Here is a 20348-nt window from a genome sequence, read left to right as displayed (position 1 = left end):
TATTCTATACATTTTATGTTGTGTGTTACAATATATAACGTTGTTTATTTGTCATGTTGTTTTAGAATTACATTATTCAACTTCAGCTAGTTTAAAATGTCCCTAGTTATACTTAGTATATTAGTTGGTCTTATTATATATTTATCTTTCTCGTATATACTAGAATATGTCATCTAATATATTCAATTCAATTAGATTAATAAATAAAAATACATAACATTAAATAAGTACATATTAAAGATTTGGATGAATCTAAATTTCTAAATTCATTATGATCACTTTTGGATGTCCAAGAGACTTTTCTAATTCCAAATGTTGCAACTCTGCAAATTTATTCGGAAGTTTAATTTGAAAGTAACTCCTTCTATGTTTTAGCTTATCAATGTCAATTATTTGCTTATCAACTATATTTGATTTGGTAGATTAATAAAGAAGGTAGCTAAATCCGTACAAATTTGGTTAATTATATTTTTGTGTATTTATATTTGATTTAGTAGATTGGAAAAGAAGATAACTAAATTTGTATAGTTGATTTTCTATAACTCTATTTAATTTAGTAGAATGAGGAAAAAGTTGAATCTAAACTTGTTAATAATGAACTAAATTGGAACAATTTATTATTGGTTTTTTAAATTATTTTTCTATATTTATGGATCCGTTAGATTTACGCTATTTTCGCCTTTCACTCATTGTGTTGTAGAGTTTGTAGGGTATTTTCGTATTTTGCTAATTAATATTTTCTATTTATAAAATTCAATTTGCACTATTTATTATTATGAAACCTTTTTTGTTATTTTCTCAAATAAATTTTTATAATTTGCTCCTCAAGAAAATTTATTTCGATTTGAAGTATTATTTTCAAAGCCCCTTTCTTTTGGTTTGGTTCAAAGCCTGTAGTCTTTGCTTGTGAGATTGAGAGGGTACTTTAACCTCAGTTGCTAATCCAATGACTTGAAGAAACTGAATAATATACCAAGAAATATCGATCTGCCACCATTCAAGCCCATGTTTGGCTGAATACTCAAAAGCATGATGGTTATTATGCCAACCTTCTCCAAATGAAAACAAACACATCCACCTAAAAATAAAATCAAAACAATTGTATTAATTAATTTGCAACAACATACACAAAAGGCTTTAGCTATAAACTTTAATCCGGAGATAGCTTTGTTTACTTTACGAACACAACATTCAACCGTCGTCTATTTTAATTCACTATATATATATATACACACACACATATGTTATACTTGTCATCTAGTCTAATATGAACTTAAAGTTCTCTGTATCGTGTAAATTATTGTTTTCAAAGTAAATTAAAATTTGATGGGAGTCGTTTATGTTAATTGCTCTCCAAACACAACGCAACACCCAGCCTACCTTGAACTCGCATTCATTGGAGAGGGGGTTGGAATCAAGAGGAAGCTCATTCATGTTTTAAAAAATTCATCAAGAAGATAGAAGAATCAATAAATTGTAAACAATGGAGTTTCTAGGATATGATTATCGAGGAATAATAAAATGTTTAGATTAAGTTATTACATAACTAAAATTTCAGATCAAATTTAGTTTCATAACACTTTAAAAAATAATAATAAAAATAAATAAAAGTTTCTCTCATTTTCACAACACAATTGCCTAAACCTACTTGAATCCTACTCGACTAGATGAACAACGATCGACATACGCGGCCTGAAGGAAAAGCTTTAACTATCACTCTAACTACTTTTGCAAGCAAGTTGGGGAGCTCTCGTATTTTTAAGCTCTCCTTTCAACTCTTAAACTTTTGAGGTAGTTTTCTCAAGGTGTAAATTATCGTAAGTTACGAACCTTGATAATGAATGATGCATAACGTAAACTAATTAATATAATGCTTATTTATTTTTCTTTTTAAACTACAATTATATACGAAAGATTTGCAATTCTAAAAGAGTTACATACAAATTTGCAATTCTAATATATGCTAATTTCATTGATAATTTTTTTAAAAGATTAATCATTGATATTATCATAGACCGGAATTTATTGTGTTTGTTGACTAATGAATTTTTTAGACACCATATTATATTTGAACTAATTATATACACACGTTAACTAATATGATTATTAGCTGTTTTTTTAGGGTTTTTGTTTTTCTAAATTGCTTATATTTATACTTTGTTTAAGAAACTACTTTTAATTTGAAAATGCTTTTCTTAATTTGGTTGACATTTAATAACCCCTTAAATTTACCATATTTAAAGAATATTACTAACCAACTAAAATAAATGTCTACACAACTATCTGACAATGGAGATAAAATGAAAAAGAAGATATATAAAAGCACTTTATACCAAGTATTTCTAGACAAATCTCCAGTATTCCATGGTTGATTTCCAAATGTATGGCATACTGAATTCACCGTAAAGGTCACATGTAGGGATACTATGGTCCTCACAAACTGCAAAACAGAGAGATTTATCAATAATAATATAAAACATCATGCCCGCTTTATTTATAAGTTCAAATAAAAATGTATTAAAGATAAAAGTAATTATTTTAAACGTCAAAATTGTTATATATATATATATATAGTAAGATTAGGTTCTTAATTATAAATGAAATGTCTATCGTTGTTTAGTATCGATGATAAATGATTGTAGTCTGTATATATACATATATATCGTTACCTATTATCAATAAAAAATTTATATTTTGATTAATTTTACAAAATAATAAAAAAAAATTATTTTACCATTCCCCATATAAGAAAAGGTGTTCCTCCAACTGCATAAAGAAGGATTGCAAGATGAAGTTGATGAAGAAAATAAGTTCTGCGAAGAAACCTATAGAAGGATTGCTTCTCCAAGTCACCAACATTATTTGGTCTTCCATACTTTAAAACCAATGTGAATATGGTTTTTTCTGTATCTTTATGATCAATAAAATACTGTGGACAAACTCTTCTAGTCAAAGCATTGGAATCCAAAAGCCAAGTCAAATAACTAAACCAAAATCCTTGAATAGGACTGTGCGGGTCATTTTCTGTATCAGCAAATTGATGATGATATCTATGTGTACTTACCCAATCGATTGGATCACCCTAAATTCAAAAACACACACAAAAAATCCAAAAAATACAATATGTTTCATTTTCTTTTAGAATATAACATCGGAACTACTTAAGATATAGTAGAAACGTCTCTCAACATTTTTCTTAATATCAAATAATAAGAACTACTTCTAACCAAGTCTTTTAGTAGTATTTTTTTAAGTTCAAAATAAGAAAAGAAGAAAGTAAGAATGTCAAACCTGAGATGCCAGACTGCCACAATATGCAAAAAAGTATTCGAGCCATTTGGGGAGTTTGAAACTTTTATGCGAAAGATTTCTATGATACGAAATAGTGATCCCAAAACAACCTGTAATAATGTATAATACAACTGCGACCCAAAATGCATTCCAATTGAAATGAAAAGGTGCAGTAATACAAATGGAGTGCATAGTAATAAAAAGAGCTGCCATATATTTATCTCTGTTTGTCCATTTTCTCTCCCGAAATGGGATTAGATCAGCCTTCACCATTGTATCCATTAGCAAGATAAGGTTTTGCTCTAGCTTAAGCTAATTCAGACCAACTTGGCATGAAATTTATAGTGCACTTGAAATCTTAATATTATAATTTCAAGCTCTACTTCCAATTAATTAAATAATCTATCAAACGTGTTTAGATCTTTACTAATATTTTATAGAACAATTAATGTTCTACAAAGTGGTTTATTTTTTGTTTTAATTTACTATATTTATATGAATATAGATTAAACTTAAACGTATCTTTTCCTTATGATTTAGATTTAAAATTAATTAAACCATCTTTCAATTGTTTTACATCCGTCCTTGTATCGATATGAAATTAATCAAATTATCTTTCAATTATTTCGAACTCGTCTCTTATATCAATAATAAATTAATTAAATTATATTTCAAAAATTTCACATTCTATCGCTTTTATTAATATCAAATTCATAAAAATGTGGAAATATTAATGAAAATATCTAACATATCATAAAAATTCAAGTGTATAATTACCGCACACTAACATTTGAGTTAATTTTGATATTGGTTTGACAAAAAAAAAAAAAAAAAACTCCAAAAGGTATTTATTTGAACAAATTTTGAAGTTGATGACTAAAGAAAACTCTCCAAAAGTTATTAATATATGCACAAAAGTTGAAGGAATATTTGAAAACTTTAACTATACTACATATACTAATATAAGAAAAAAAGCCTCCTTTTCCATGTTAGTGAGAAAACAAAATGGAATACTTCATTAATACTTATAGTCAACTTGATTCCTTATAAAAATCCTTCCATTCCATATCTAATTATCACGTGGAGAAGATATCAATCAACAACTTATCCATATAATAATATTATTAGCAATCTCTAGGCCATAAAAATATTCAATTCATCGTATATACAATATATAAATTAATATATTCAATAGGAAGAATTTGTGGTATGAAAAATTATGATTATATGATTAGTTAATCTATGACATCTTCGTTAATTATCGAAGCTATGTCTTTCTTTTTACCAACTAGGTCAAACTATGATAGTTTATGATTTAGTTAATTTGGTATGATGCACAAAAATAAATGTTGCTCGAAATGCATTTAAGTTTACTCATAATATCATACGAGTGATCTCTGTTAAGAAGGTGTGTTGTTTGAAACATCTTTTTTCAAACATTTAATAAAAAATTGTTATTTTGGAAATCAATTTAATATAGATATTGACAAGATGAATTTTTTAAATAAGTTGAGTTATGGTCTTAAATGTTTATTAAAACAATTTTTAACTAATAGTTGCTGTTTCCCTAATTTGTATAATTCTTAAAATTACCAAAACGATCTGAAAGTGATCTACTCACTTCCACTAAATTGTCATGACTATCATTGTGGTGGCCAACCTCCGAACATCACAGTTGCTAGCGACTTTCACCATCAACCAACTTTGTTGACCACCCATACCTCCATACACCCACCACTATTAGCCAACCATCACTTCTATTAATAAGTAACAACGATGACTATTATTTTAACTTATTAGTTTAATTATCTAAGTGCTCCTATGTTTTAATTTAAAACTAATAAAAACTCTTATAGTATATAACAAACTTTTTTTTGTTATAAAAAATAATTAAAAAAAAAAATCAAACTCATTATTTCATTTTTATTTTAAACCGTTTTTAGGAAAACTAAAAAGTACAATTTTCTTTGTCTTTTAGGCTGTTTTTTAGTTTGTGAGTTTATTCTATTTGATTTTAATATTATCATAAAATTTTGAATCTAGCTAGTATTTATACTTTGATAAATTTTAAAATGAGTCCTTCAGGTTATCTTTTATTAGAATTAATTAAATAATTTAACAATATCTAAAATAAAAAAATGCAAATTTATTTTTAAAATTTTAGAAAAGTAGATTGACTCCGATAAGTATGATGAGACGTTTGGAGCAAGAAATTGGTTCTTATAATTCTAATTTTTATAAATATTGTAGTTGGTTATAGTAGTTTGTTATGATATATTAGGTGTTTCAAGTGTAAATTATTTTAGTATAAGAAAAAAAATAAACACGGCAGCAAATAATTAAAAAAAATAATGAAGATAAAATAGTAAAACTATAATAAATAATAAATACTATAATAAATGAGGAATTTGAATTATTAGAGTTGCAACTAAATAGTATTTACTTATTATATAATTTTAGATAATCTTTATCCCAAATAGAAAATGAAACGTTGGAATCAAACAATTATATAACGAGTTTTTTTTCTTCCTATATTATCTCAATTTATTTAAAAAGAATGATGTGAAACCATTTTTTTTCGATGTTTATTAATAATTAATAATTAGTGACATTTTTCATATTTTATGAATAAATTGAACCAGGTTTGGTTCAGTAATACTATTGTTGTAAACCGGTCCAACCCAAATCGAACCGATTGGTTCGATTTTTTGCACCCCTGAATTTATGAATAAATTGGTTCTTTTTTAGAAAATTTTTGATAAAAAAAAATAAACAAACTTTTAGGAAATTTTGAATTATGTTAGAATTCTTTTGTTAATAAGACGTGGCTACCAACCGTGACTTTACCCGCTAATTTACAAAGCCAAATATAAAAGCCTTTTTTTTCCCGCCAAGTTCGGGTAAAACCCCTTCGTTGGCATAGCGTAACGCCAATGGCATTGAACTACGACGCTACATTTCCAACTCACCGCTTTCCCCAATTAGTTCTTTGTCTCCGACCTCTCCTCCAAAATTAGAACACTTAAATCTCGGCCTCTTCAAAGAACACATATCTTTAAAATCTTGTTCTTCGGCTCAAAATCATCTCCGCTGCCAAATTATCTCCGGTTTCCCATCCCCTGAGGCCTCTGGCCTCCGACCTCCGACCTCCGTCCTCCTCTTCTTTTTTCTCGTTTTTGAGGAGTGATGGGGATTCTTTATGGAATGGTCGCCAGAGGACCTGTTGTTTTGGCAGAGTTCAGCGCTACACAGACGAATGCAAGTGCTATTGCGAGGCAAATCATGGAGAAGATGAAACAAGGAGACGATGATAGCAATGCCTCCTATTCTCATGATCGGTACATCTTTCATATTAAGAAGACTGATGGCCTTACCGTTCTTTGTATGGCTGACGAAGCCTCCGGAAGTAAGTCTTTTCTATGATTTCATTTCTTGATTTTTTTTTCTGCTGCTTAGTTCGAAATTTCAATCCAGCGAGGATTTCAGGCACGGTTCTTAATAGAGATAATAATTATAATAGGTTTTCTTAGTGATACTTGAGGAACGGAAATGCGTTATGTGAATCTTCTTCTGGTAGTTTTTACGATGCTATGCTTTTGATAAACGATTCTGAGTTCTATGCGTCGATTTCGGTCCCTTAAAATTGCGAATGAGCTTTTGTAGCTTGGAAATTGGGAGAAATATTGTGACGACTTCGTTATTTTCCTCATTCTATTTTTTCGAACCCATGTGGATGTGTAACATTATCAAGAGCGTAAAACATTATCTATCGGATTTTAAACCGAAAATTTGGACGTTCTCTGCTTGTGTTGTAATTGTCTGTTACCTGAATTTCAATGTTCTTGAGGACAGAAGAAACTGTTTTGCTCAGACAGTTTTGTTTGAAATGATTTCTTAATAAACTGTTTATAATCAATGGTTTCTACTACTTGGTTCACTAGGCCGTATAAATCTGAGAAAGTAAAGAATTGATCCGATTATATAAATTCTCTTTCTATTTGATGGAGAATTGCAAGAAAATAGTTAATTTACAAGTCGTAGGCTGCTTCTGCAAATTGTACTGAAAGATTCTACGAGATAGTGTATTTTCTGTTTGGTTTCCGTTCGATAGTTTCCTTGAAACATAATGCAAACAAATCATAATTCCTGCCGAACTTCAAACACCAAGCTTATCAACATTGAACAACTTTCGAGTAAACAGTATATGATGTATTAAAATAACGCTGCTTTAGTTCTTGTTGAACTCTTGGAAAGTTTTTAGATCAAGATTGATTGCTCTGAATTTGATTCTACTTGTGTTGAAATTCAACGGCCATTTTATACAGATAAACTCTTCGCCGAGTTGGTAGTTTCACTGCCAACTTGATCAAATATTAAACGATGATAATGATACTTCAACCGATATTTGTGCAGGGAGAATTCCTTTTGCATTTCTAGAAGACATTCATCAAAGATTTGTTAAGACCTATGCTCGTACAATTCTCTCAGCTCCTGCATATGCCATGAATGATGAATTTTCAAGGGTTCTAAGCCAACAGATGGACCATTTTTCAAATGATCCAAATGCAGATAGGCTAAACCGCTTAAAAGGTGAAATGAGTCAGGCAAGTTCAGAAAATCATCTAATAAACTCTGTTTGATCAAAGCAAATTGTTCGAGTAATTGACCATTTGAAATAAATCGGTTCCTAGTGATTTTCAAAGTTTTAGATAATACTAATAGTCGTTGCTGTTTCCCACCGGTACTTAGCTATAGATTTAATTAGCTATACCATATTACATAAAAGAAAGATTTCGATGATAGATAAGAATATTCCTAATGGTTCAAATGCGAATAGGCTAAACGGTAGACAGGCAAGTTTAGGAAACTTCTATTGAACTTTATTTGAATTTTTATCTAAGATGTTCATCCCATCATCTTTTGAAACAACTGGTTCTCTGTGATTTCCAAACTCCAGCTCGTAATCCTTACTCTCCATTAATTTTGACTCTTGAATTAAGTTAATTAGCATCAGAGTACTTTAAAGAAATATTTTGTCCTAGGATGTTAGATGATATATAATTTCACCCATCAGTTTACTTTTGGGACTAGTTTTTATATATATTATTCTCATGCGAGATTGACACCGAATATTAATGTTAACATTTCATTTTCATCATCCAGTATATAATAAAAAGAAGCATATAATGGTTAAGATAACCGTCTTTAAAGGAAACTTGTTCACATTGGGTGAGTATTTGGTTTTGCAATACTTCAATTATGCCGGAATAGAATACTTTTCTGAGCCTTTCGGCTTAGATCAATGTAGTTATGCCGGAATAGAAATTCATCAAACATTGGTATTTGACGCAGGTGAGAAATGTGATGATGGATAATATAGAGAAAGTGTTGGAGAGAGGTGACCGCTTGGCTTTGCTGGTCGAGAAAACCACAAACATTCAAGGAAATGCAGTTCGATTTAGAAGGCAATCACGACGGTACAGAAACACCTTGTGGTGGAGAAACTTTAAACTCACGTAAGTGCTTTTGACCATATTCGTATATCTTCTACACGCTCACTCACTCAATTAAGAAATTGTTAGCACGAATTATATCAATAAGTAGTCGCTTCATGCATTATACTAAGGTTTTTTAAGTTTGGTAAGTTGGCTCAAAATAGGTATGACTATTATCAAATCATCATAGAAAAATATAAAAAATACGAAAGAAAAAGGAAAAACAAAAACTCAAAATGACTGTTAAGTATAAATTTAATCTTTCTAATATATTCCCTAATCAATTATTGAGGAAGAGTCGGCCATGGATTTAGCCAACTGCGATTTAGAGACTTTTACGTCTATCCTCCACCCAACTGCGATCCTCTGTTTTCATTGCTGATGGGCCCCAATGATTTAAAAGTCTATCATAGAAAGAGAATAAAAAGGGGTGGAAAATAATATTTGAGAACGTTGTTAGCGGTGCTCATTCGGTAATTATGATATAGATTTTTTTAGTAAATATGCGAGGAAGTATACAAGTAAATATCCTCTGTTTTCTCAGTACAACAATTTATAGGTAGGGAATTGAAACTCCAACTGGACGGACTGAAGCTGTCTGTCAAATCTCTTGAACATGTACTTCTCTGTTATCTGCAAAAACGGTTTCATGGAATATTGAGCTGCGAGGCAGCCAGTTGAAAGGAAAATATGGAATCTTTCATACTGTCTTCATTCATTCATTGTTTTCCATAAGCATCATTTAATGACATATCAAATACTATATGGAAGTATATATTCTTAATATTAGATATTTTCCACTAATTGTAGCGGTTGGCACAATTTCGTTAAAAATAATAGTCCCACTTTCATATAGAACCCAAAGTTACTTATTAGCTACCAAATACCCACAATTGATGTTGATCTTCTGCCAATGATATTACTTTGAGTAACCATTGTGTACTAATCCTGTTTACAGATGTTCGTTGGTGCTCATTTTCACAATCGTCCTCTACATCATGCTAGCATTCTTCTGCAAAGGACCTCTACTGCCATCTTGCTTGAATTGAGAAGATGCAGCTAAGTGATCTTTTATCACTTTGTTCAAGAACATGTACCTTATTTTATCAAATTTGTACAATGAAATATATGTGCAGTTTAGATCTTATTCTGCAAAATATAATGTACAGACAACGCTCAAATTTCAATCCACTTTCATGCATTGCAACCTTCGTATGCCAATAAGCGCAGGCGCTGGAAGCATTGAATTCCTCCTCCTTTGCTGGCCAGAAGTTACGACATTTTTCCCGGTAAGATGTGCAAATCTACATTCACTCGTTTACACTTTGAGAGAAAATTACTAGAAGTCGTTTATTTGCGGTTTTGTCTTTACGTTATATTTCCAAAATTCTTTTTCTTTCATTCTTTTTTTTCTAATATAGCTATAGTAATTTTATAGACTTCTGTTTGTAATCGGTAAAAACCTTCACGAACACGTTTTAGAAATTGAGAAAAATAGTACGGACGTATAAATCATATACCGTAAAAATTGTACTCAAAACTGTAAAATTAAAAAGAAAAATTACATTTAAAAGTGTAAATTTGATATATATATATATATATATATATATATATATATATATATATATATATTTACAAACGTGAAACGTGAAATATTAAGATCAAATTAATTTTAAAATGGTTAAAATCACAATAAATATTTTCAAAATCACAAACATATTCAAACTTCACTTGTAAATTAAATATAATATTAATTTCAAGGGATTAAAAACTTATTTTGAAATGGATTTTAACAACTTTAAAACTACTTCCAAACATGCACACTAATAAATAGTGAATTTAAAATTTTCAAAATCCCAGCTATCGTTTGTGCAGGCTAGCTTAAATTTCGAAAAAGGATTATTTTGGGCATTCAATTGACAGAATGAATAATAACAATGCATTAAATTCAACTAAAACCTAAATACCTTGTGAAGAAAGAAAATGTATGCACAAAATTTATCCTATGAAAGAAGTCAAATAAAAAAATAAATAAAGACCTAAACTATCAAAAGCCTTGTGGCACTCTACCGCAAAGAAAAGCAAGTTCGGGGAAATATGAAGATCTCCTATTGATCATGTCCATCTTTTAATCAAATTCATCCACATCAAACCAATCACTTGAATCCCCACCTTCTTTTGAGTCTTGACTTTCATGCAGCTGAACCCAATCACTAGATTCGGTCGATGAAGAAATTCTTCGTGAGTGGCTTCTCTCACCATCCTCTTCTTCTATATCACTGAATGAGACATCTTCAACCCTAATAACCCTTTCTTTGGCAGCTTTATAAATTTCTGAATCTGCCTTTGCCAATTGTTGATTGGTATTCCCTCCCACTCCATCCTCTGTTTCCAATCCTTCAACGGTTTGAGCGGAATTCGGCTTTTCCTCGGATACCATATTTTCCTCCTTTTGTTGGGTGCCACAAACCAAATTGTTATCACAACTGTCCTCAGAATTCACTTGTTGTTTCTCTTTCCTTTGGAATTTATCCAGAAGTATGTTTCTTGCTTCGACAATCTACCAAAAACAGAATAAAAGATATGTCAGATTTGATAAAAGTCTCAAGTTTCAGGTAAAATGTGTATTAATAAAGATGTGCGTCGTGGGGACTTGAATTTGATTGCAAGTCTTAAATAAAATATGCTTCAAAGGAGTTTAGTTAAACGTCTAAGACAGAGGCAATATTTGGAAATCAACTGAAATGATGAACGGCAATATTTGGAAATGGGTAAAATGGATGTCATGTTCAGAATCAATCTAATAGGAGAGGAACCAATGCAATTCAGATTTGTTTCCCTCCAACAATTTAATTTTATGTACTACAACTGAATTTTTTTTTTACAAAGGCACAAGTGATGAGATCAGTTGAAACACCTTAGGCACCCTCACCACGTCCCAATGTACTACAACTGAAATTAACCATCAAAAAGTGAAGTTTTATTTGAATCCAACTGGTTAATTCTTTTCAGTTCAACAAATCTGATTCTTCAAATAAACTGAAATTTTCATGATTTTGATCTTTAAATTTTGTTTCTTTGTTGTTTAGTTTCTTTGATTTTTAAAGATAGTTTTAATTATAAACCAAAATAAATGGTCTCATTTCATTTTTCTTAACAACCATACTAAAAGCTGAACGTAACAATTAATTCTTTAATTATTGGAAGTAAACCAGACCAACAGAGCAGAAAGATCAAACTAAACCATGGATTGAAGTGTTACTTTGTGGCTTTTTCGTTTATGCTATGTTTTGTTATATCCTTGTGTATCTTAGAGCACCCACCTCTTTTCATTCCCTTAATGAATGTTTCGTATCCTTTTCTAAAAAAATCCAGCAAATTTAGATCAATTCCAATATGGCCAATCATTATAATCTCTCTCAAATGTGGGTGGATTTTGCTTGTGGTGATCACTGATCTCACCCTCACATAGATACTAATATTCAATTTAGAAGATAATATCCAAGAGCACTGTATCAAAGTTATACTAAATATTTAGCATATCTACCATGGGAAAAAAATTGTAGCACTCTATCATGATATTGGAAAGAAAAAGAAAACAAAAGTTATAACATTGCGATAATAAGCAGCACACGAGGAACTTGAAATACGGTAATGTGTGCACACAACACAAATAAAAGCAAGAAATGTGTAAAGGCATCCAACTTGATTATTCCTACTCAGGAGAGGAAGAACCAAAATTACGAAAAACCAAAAGTAACCATGTAGTAACTCCAAAATCAATTTACGATTTTAAAAAAATCCTCAAGCACTTTAAGTATGCTTGAGACTGATTTGTTTAAATCACTTTGAAAACTCTTTTGATCATTCAAAATCAATCTCAATAGTATGAAAAATTGTGCTTGCATCAGTAAAATTAACACTGAATTAGTTTTGAGTGATTTAAGTTTGTGTTCCGGAGAGATTTTTGAACATGACAAAAATAGTTTTAACCATTTTAAAATCACTCCTAAACATTTACTTAGACTTTGGTACAACAGCAAGCATTACTCATAAGTCAGACTCATAATAAACTCCAAACAATTGAAAAGTGCAGAGTACGGAAATTTGAAAGGGAAATGAATCTTACTTCAGATGTTGCGAGAAGCTCAAAATCAGGTGGGTCGAATCTTGGAAGCAAGAGTATAAAATAAATCATCCAGAATATTCCATTGCTCATGAAACTCTGAAGCTTTATTTTAAGAGCTGTTATACTTGGAACCAATTGCTCAACAGTTGAAATGTGCATTCTTTGAACATCAGACATTTTAAAATCTGCAATAAAGCTAATCAAAGTATTATGCTGATAGTAAACAATGATTGAAGACTGATCAATATAATTGGCGTGCATACAAAGCACCGAAACGTAAAATATTTCTCAATAGTTACCACCACCAAAAGAGAAGAACTTGCAGTGATTGGCATAAAGTCAAAAATATTCAATGGACTTTGATGCTAACTCAACTAGCAATGCCAATTTAACGTAAAGGTTAAATTGTGTCTTCATTGTAGTTGCTAACCATGTGGGGGGAAGTATCATATCTAAGTCCTCAGGCTATATGAAAACATTAAAATGAGAATGAAAAAGCAATAAAGACGTTGACACCCATAAATTGTGTTCCACAATGAGAGATGTGAAATGGCCAACTTAATAGAAACAAGTACATGCTCTTCGCGGAAAAGCTTCAAGTATTTTCTAGAAAAGGTTCTCCAATTATTCTTGTCTACTTGTTATGGAAGGGTAGATGATAGAAAATACAGCCTGGAATTAAGAGTAGGCAGAGTAGGAATATGCCTCATCTACCTCTTAGAAACCAGTATATATACATCCAATAATTGAAGATGGTAGACGAAATTAGTTACGATGATAATTGTTCAATATGTCCAGCAATCAATTCTTGAAATGTAAACGTTCAAAATTCAGATGAGTGCTTATTGTATATCATGACTGAACTAGATTAGTCATACTCATAATTGACACCTTATTGAATGGAGAAAGCGTTAGTTTTCATTGAATTGTTATAGTCAGAAATATATTTGAATAAACACACAAGAAGGGTTCCGGGATGATATATTCCTCAAATAAAAGTAACCAATGCCCCTCGCTACTTCTTTCTAAAAAGAAGGAAACTCCAATTTGAAATACGCATTTGAATTAATTCATAATATTATGAAGCCCAATGTACCAACATAATTTCAAATTGGAAAAAAGAAGAGATGAATGAGCAGAAAAAGAAAGAAAGAAAGAAGAAAAGAAAAAGGAGCACGCTATTTGGTTTGCGCAGTGTTCTTAGTCTAATCTCTATCTATCTTATACCAAATTCACTGGTCAATGATTAAACAGACATTTATTTAACTTAGCATTATCACAAATATTAAGAGCAAGAGATTTTGGATTTACCTGCTTCATCAAGCGCCAAAGGAAAATCCTTCCAGTACTCCGGCCGCGAAGAAATATCGTTCACAAAATTTAGAACCTCATTCGTGATTCCCGGTGTATCATCAATAGCCTCGTCTTCCAATTCGTCGTCTTCTTCATAATCGGCAGAACGTTTCCGAAACGGCAGCAAGTTAGAGGCAAACCTGGAAATCTGTCCAACAGCCTTATTGCCATTAACAGAGAGCATCGAGAAGCCGTTCCTCAAGCCACCGCCAATCTCTGCGAGATCATTGCGAATTCCCTGAAGCGTTTGAGACGGCGATGAAGAATTCGAACTCAAATAGGAAGAATCAGCGGGAGAAACGACCGTCGGCGTCGGCGTCGGCGTCGACGACGGTTGTGGAGCGAGAAAGTTAGCGAAGCCGCGTAGCTGACGGCTCAGCGTCTCACCGAGGGCGGAGAAATCGTCTTCAAAAGAAGGATCATCAGCAGTGGTGAAACGAACGCATTCCGATGACGACGACGAACCGTTAAACTGCGATTGCGTAGAGATATCATCATCGGTCGCTTGGAAAGACTTGAAAAACCAAGACATGGTTAAATTCACAAATTCCGATGGTCCGAATCCGTTAGTGAACGAAATTGAAAGATAAAGAGAGAGAGATCATTAGGGAGAGAGCTTTGGAACCTCGTCTCCTCCTCTTTGCGGCCAAAAGTCGCTTTCAAAATTCTACAGTTCTGTTCTCACAATTATACTTCTGTTTTTCGTTCTCTCTCTCTCTCTTTACCAACTCCGCCGAAGTTCCCTTTCCGCTCGCGGTGCCGATTCTGATTATACCCTGCGGAACGGTCTATAATAACCCCACCAAATCGCCACGGTAGGTCCACCAGGATTTTGCCACGTCAACTTTCCTCTTAATTACCGGTATACCCTTCAATGATTCCTCTCGTCTATTAAAAGGAAAAGTATCTTTTGGTTCTTAACTTGAACTCCATTTAGTAACTTAGGTTTTTTTGGGATTATCATTCTTTTTATTTACTTAGATTTTGACTCTAAATATTATAATATTATATTTTATTCAAATTTTATATAACATTTTTTAGGAAAAAAATGAATTTTTTGGTATCCATAATTTAGGTCTAGTTTTTATTTAGTAATTAGATTTCAAAAGATTACACATTTTGATTATGGTTTCAATTTAATTTTATCAAAATGTTACCATTTTCATCCTAAGATTTGAATTATGTTTCAAATTGACCCTTAAAATTCGGTATTTTACATTTTTAACTTCAATTTTTTATTAAATACCAATTTAGAAAATTGACGTCAATTATTATTAACAATGAAGCAAAATTTTAAATTTAGATTAATAAAAACTAATTAATTATAATTCTTTAAATTAATACATAAACATTAAAAGTCAAGGGGTAAATCTTGAAACTTAGATAAAGACAAATTAAACTTTGAGAGTAAATCATAAAAATAAAAAATAGACTCAAAACCTTATAAATCAATCAAATATTTTTCTCTTAATTAAATTACTAAGGCCTTATTCGATCATTTGATCTTTTTTGTTTTTGTTTTCTTTCTCTGTTATTCGATCATCTGATCACTTTTGCTCCCTTTTGTTTCTTTTTTTCTTTTTTTCTTTTCTTTTTTTGTCTGTTTTTCTAAATTAAGTCGGCATTACTTCCGTTTAATTTTCTTTTTTCTAAACTAATTTTTAACAATAATTTTAAATTAAAAAAAAAAGTCAAATTTTAAAAACTGAAAAAATAGTTTTTTAAAAAATTATTTTTATTTTTGTTTTTGAAACTTGGTCAAGAACTTAATCATTGTAGATGCAAACATCACCTTATAAGGAGGAAATCAACCTAATTTTCAAAAAGCCAAAAACAAAAAGAAAGGGTCTAAATTTTCTTGATTTTGATATTTGTGTGTGCATGAATTTTAAAAAAAAAAATCTCTAAAAAGTTTCTAGGAATTTAATTTGTTGTAATTTATTGTGTCCAATATCTTCTAAAGTTTTAAGATTTTTAAATTTAATTTATATATGTATTTAAATTTTATGTCTAATAACCGTAAATTTTTAATAATTCCTCTTTTTAATATATATTTCCTAGGAAAATTTAGTTTTCTTTTTAGGGGTTGGAAAAAAATATTCTATAACTCACAAACAACTAAAATATAAATAACAAAAACAAAAACTAACCCCCAAAAGAAAGAGAAACTTTACTAATTTAAGTCATAACTTAGCAATGTGAGAAAATAACGAAGAAAGATGTAAGCAATTAAGTAAAACTAACTTTCACCTTTTGGTGTATTTAGGGAATAAGAAAGTAAGATTTAAGAATTTCACTTTTGAACAAACATCTAAAATAAAGTGTAACAAACAAATGTGTCTGTTTTGATCTTTTTATATAGTTTTTGTATGGTCCTAATACCTAGTTACATTATGTCAATATTAATGTATTTTTAGTTCAAAATTGTTAATTTGATTTTAAAACATAAAATATCTTTGGAACAAAAAAATCGAAACAACACTGCACCAAAAGATTATTATTTAAATTATAAAACCGGGTTAGAATTAAATTTGTAATCTCAATTTTTGAGAAACTAAATTAAAAGTGAAAGATAAAGTTTTAATTTATTTGAAATTTTGATGGACCCATTTGTTATTTCTTTTTTAGTTTAATTTGGTAGGGTGTCTCTATGTTTAATTTAAAAAAAAAAAAAAAAAAAAGAACAAATTGATTATGTAATGGGACCTTAGTTTTTTATTTTTGGTCCCATCCAATTTTTTGTTTTTCTAATTTTAGAAAACATGTTTAAAATTGTTTAAAAAAACCTTAAAAAATGAAAAGAAAAAAAAATGCTTTAAAAATCGGTTTATATTTTTTAAAACATGTTAGAGTGTTTTTATTTTAAAAAATTTGGATCCAACAATGTTGAGTGGATTGTACACTTTAAAAGTGGTATCAATTTAAAACTCAAATTAATGGTTGCCACTTGTTGACGGGCAACGTGTTCAAAATAGTTATTAAAACAAAATAAAAGTTGCCACCAAATTTTATTCAAAGAAATCGGACTCCAAATTTCATTCAAAGAAATCGGATTCCCATATTTTATAGATTACGTCGTATGATTTGATATAAGTTATTAGAAAAGATTTGGCTATGATATCATTCAAAGAAATCGACTTCAATGCGTGGACCCCACTTTTCCTTTCTTCACATTATTTAATTTATATATATATATATTTTTTAATATTTAATATATCGTGAACCCCACATCCTTTAAAAATATTTAGTATATATATATATTTAATATTTAAATATTGTGGACTCCACATTGTATTGTTAAGATAATTAATAGATAATAGTTAATAATTAATATATATATATATTTAATAATTAATATATATACATATATATTAAATTAATATTAATTAATTTTTTTTATTGTTACAGAACTTTTTTTTTGGAGAAATATGAAAGTTTAGAGGTTTGTTAAAAGAAAAAAAAAATGGATAGTATAGATTTTATTTTATTTTATTTTATTTTATTTATTCTTCTTTAAAAAGAGATGAAAGTTAAAAAAAGTAGTAATACCTATGGAGTTTAGAGGTTTGGATGGGTTGTAAAAAAATTTTTTTTTTTTTCTTTTTTTTGGCCTTTTCTTCTCCATTGGATGAAGAAGAGATTATTTGTAGGCCAAAAAGCCTTCTTCAAATGGATTTTTTTTTTTTTAATTTGAAATAATACTAACATTGACAATCATCTCAAAATATCATTTGAGCTTTTAACAACCAAAATCAATTTTAAAAGATTACCATATTTAGTATTTCTCCATGATCTAACTAATTGATTTAATTACTCTAAACAAACTACTCACATAAGTTAAATAACATTTTTTTTACAAAAGTTGTTTAATAACAAAAATTTTTAAAAAAATAGTCAAATTAAGGCAAAAATTAATCTAGCAATTCAATTAATTTAAATAAGATTGGACAAAAATAGATAGTTGCACTTTAAGAGTGCGGTATCAATTTAAAACTGAGACTAATAATTGTATCGATTTAGATTCTTAATTTATACAAGCATAACGATTTAAACTCAAACTTACATTCTGTATCAATTTAAACATTTTATTATGTTTTATTTAGGTACATTTATGTGAATCGATGATTTAAAATGGATACATTTATAAAATTTTAAAGTTTAAATTGATATATTTGTGAGACTGTTTGTGGTTTAAGTTGACAACAAACTCCAAAGTACAAAGTTGATACAATTATCGGTTCATATTTCGAATTGATAAACTTTTAGGAGGCATTTGGGCCCTAAAATATGGAGGAATAACTCAATCTACGTTTGGGATCTAGATTATGGAAAACTCAATCCTTCTCACTCCTTTCTTAATCCTTTTTAAATTTTTAGAGGTGAACCCCATGCATCATTTTCGAATTTTCTTCATTTTCCTACTCCTTTTCTCTTTCTCTTTAATTTATTTCTTTATAATACCCTTTCTTTTTCTATTTCATTCTTTTTCTTTCCTTCCTTTTCTCTTTCATCCTTTTTTTGCATGGATTAGTGAAAATAAAAGATCAAACCTTAAATTGTTGGTAGGAACATCATAATTAAAAGTTTACTTAATTCGATGTACAATATATATGCATGAAAAACATCGTAAAACATCATAATTGATGTTAAATTTATTGAATGAATATCATAATCAAAATTATATAATAAAATCAATTTATGAAAATTGTGTATTGGATCTATAATATATATTTTAGAAAAAAAAGTGTTAAGAAACCCAAGTTGTAATAGTTTAATAATAACAAAAATGATGTAGTCTGCACCACAAACGTATACTATACTATAATAGTCTGTACCCCAAACACAGACTATCATAGTACTATGATTATTATAATGTTAGGACTATCAAAATACTAGACCTATCATAAATCACTCCTCGTCCAAATACCCTTAAATTTTTATCTAAATTTAAGTGTAGAAGTATTTTTTTAATACACTTTTAAAGTGAAAAAAGCATCTTCTAAACTTTTAAAATCAAAAGGTTCTTCTGACAGAAAATAAGCAATATTTTTGTATAAATCAACCTTGTTAAAATTGTTGAAAAAACAAACATTGATCATCGTTGTTGTGCCGTGTCGAACCACTACCTTAAAAGCAAAATTTGGCGCGACCTCGGTGCTAAATCGCATATGTCGGGTTGCTCCCCAAGGTTTACACAACTTCCAAACTCTAGCATGCACTCGTAAGAGTTATCAAAATGAAAAACGCTCAGAAAAATAAATTAGGGTTTTGTTTTGTTGAAAAAAGAAAAAGATAACCCCAAAACTTTTCTTTAAACATATATATATATATATATATATATGAAAGAATTATAGTTTTTGAGTTATAAAATATATTAAATAATAACAATTATTAATTTCCAACTCTTATAAAGTAGTACAATGATAGTCGTTCCCAACAATCCCCCACAAATGACTACCATTGTAATCCATTTAAAACAATAATAAAGCATTTTCTCTGAGCAAAGAAAGAAATAGTATAAACTTAAACATCAATATCTTTTGATTTGAATTGATGCGTAGTGAGGTGAGCCAACAATCCAATTTATAAAGAAAGTAAGTTACCTTTTAAACTTTCAATAACTATGATTGAGACCCCCACAACACGTTTTACTTCTTAATTTTCCATCGATTCTGCAATAAAGTCTATCACAATAGACAACTCAAAATTGTGCTATTTAAGACCGTGCACATAGAACCTCGAGTCAACGTGAAAGCTCTAAAAAAATCCTTAAACTTTTTCATAAAAGGCGACCACACCCTCACAATCATGTTTATTGCTTCACCAAGTCTATCACAATAGACCAATCAAAGCTGAGCTATGAAGACTTCACAATAGTTCACATTAAAACCAACTTCATCAATTCTGTCAAAGACAAACCACTCAAAACTAAGCTATGAAGATTTTATGATTATCCATCAAGTCCATCCATACAAGGACCACCCAAAGACGGGCTATGGAAATTTCTAAGGTTTTAGTTTCATCCATCAAATCCATTTAAGGACTATCCATACGTGGCTATGGACCATCAAGTCTATCGC

General features: G+C 29.8%; 3 protein-coding genes across 3 annotated transcripts; 1 reads left to right on the top strand and 2 right to left on the bottom strand.

Annotated features, from left to right (window-relative positions):
* Positions 1-807: 807 nt before the first annotated feature.
* LOC103487416 (palmitoyl-monogalactosyldiacylglycerol delta-7 desaturase, chloroplastic-like) lies at positions 808-3580 on the bottom strand. The gene is made up of 4 exons (XM_008445724.3): positions 3292-3580; positions 2735-3082; positions 2334-2440; positions 808-1078 (listed from the first exon to the last, which is right to left on the bottom strand). Exons 1-4 carry the CDS (start codon positions 3571-3573, stop codon positions 859-861), a joined length of 957 nt encoding a protein of 318 aa, XP_008443946.2. The 5' UTR covers positions 3574-3580; the 3' UTR covers positions 808-858.
* A 2685-nt stretch (positions 3581-6265) lies between these two features.
* Positions 6266-10173, top strand: LOC103487414 (vesicle-associated membrane protein 711-like). Its single transcript, XM_017044344.2, has 4 exons — positions 6266-6697; positions 7705-7895; positions 8644-8807; positions 9745-10173. Exons 1-4 carry the CDS (start codon positions 6478-6480, stop codon positions 9833-9835), a joined length of 666 nt encoding a protein of 221 aa, XP_016899833.1. The 5' UTR covers positions 6266-6477; the 3' UTR covers positions 9836-10173.
* A 529-nt stretch (positions 10174-10702) lies between these two features.
* LOC103487415 (uncharacterized) lies at positions 10703-15021 on the bottom strand. Its single transcript, XM_008445723.3, has 3 exons — positions 14227-15021; positions 12916-13100; positions 10703-11346 (listed from the first exon to the last, which is right to left on the bottom strand). Exons 1-3 carry the CDS (start codon positions 14798-14800, stop codon positions 10915-10917), a joined length of 1191 nt encoding a protein of 396 aa, XP_008443945.2. The 5' UTR covers positions 14801-15021; the 3' UTR covers positions 10703-10914.
* Positions 15022-20348: the final 5327 nt, after the last annotated feature.

The sequence above is a fragment of the Cucumis melo genome, chromosome 2, assembly GCF_025177605.1.
Source record: "Cucumis melo cultivar AY chromosome 2, USDA_Cmelo_AY_1.0, whole genome shotgun sequence".
Lineage (NCBI taxonomy): Eukaryota > Viridiplantae > Streptophyta > Magnoliopsida > Cucurbitales > Cucurbitaceae > Cucumis > Cucumis melo.
Note: the sequence above shows the minus strand (reverse complement) of the source record. Positions and strands in the feature narration are given on the sequence as shown.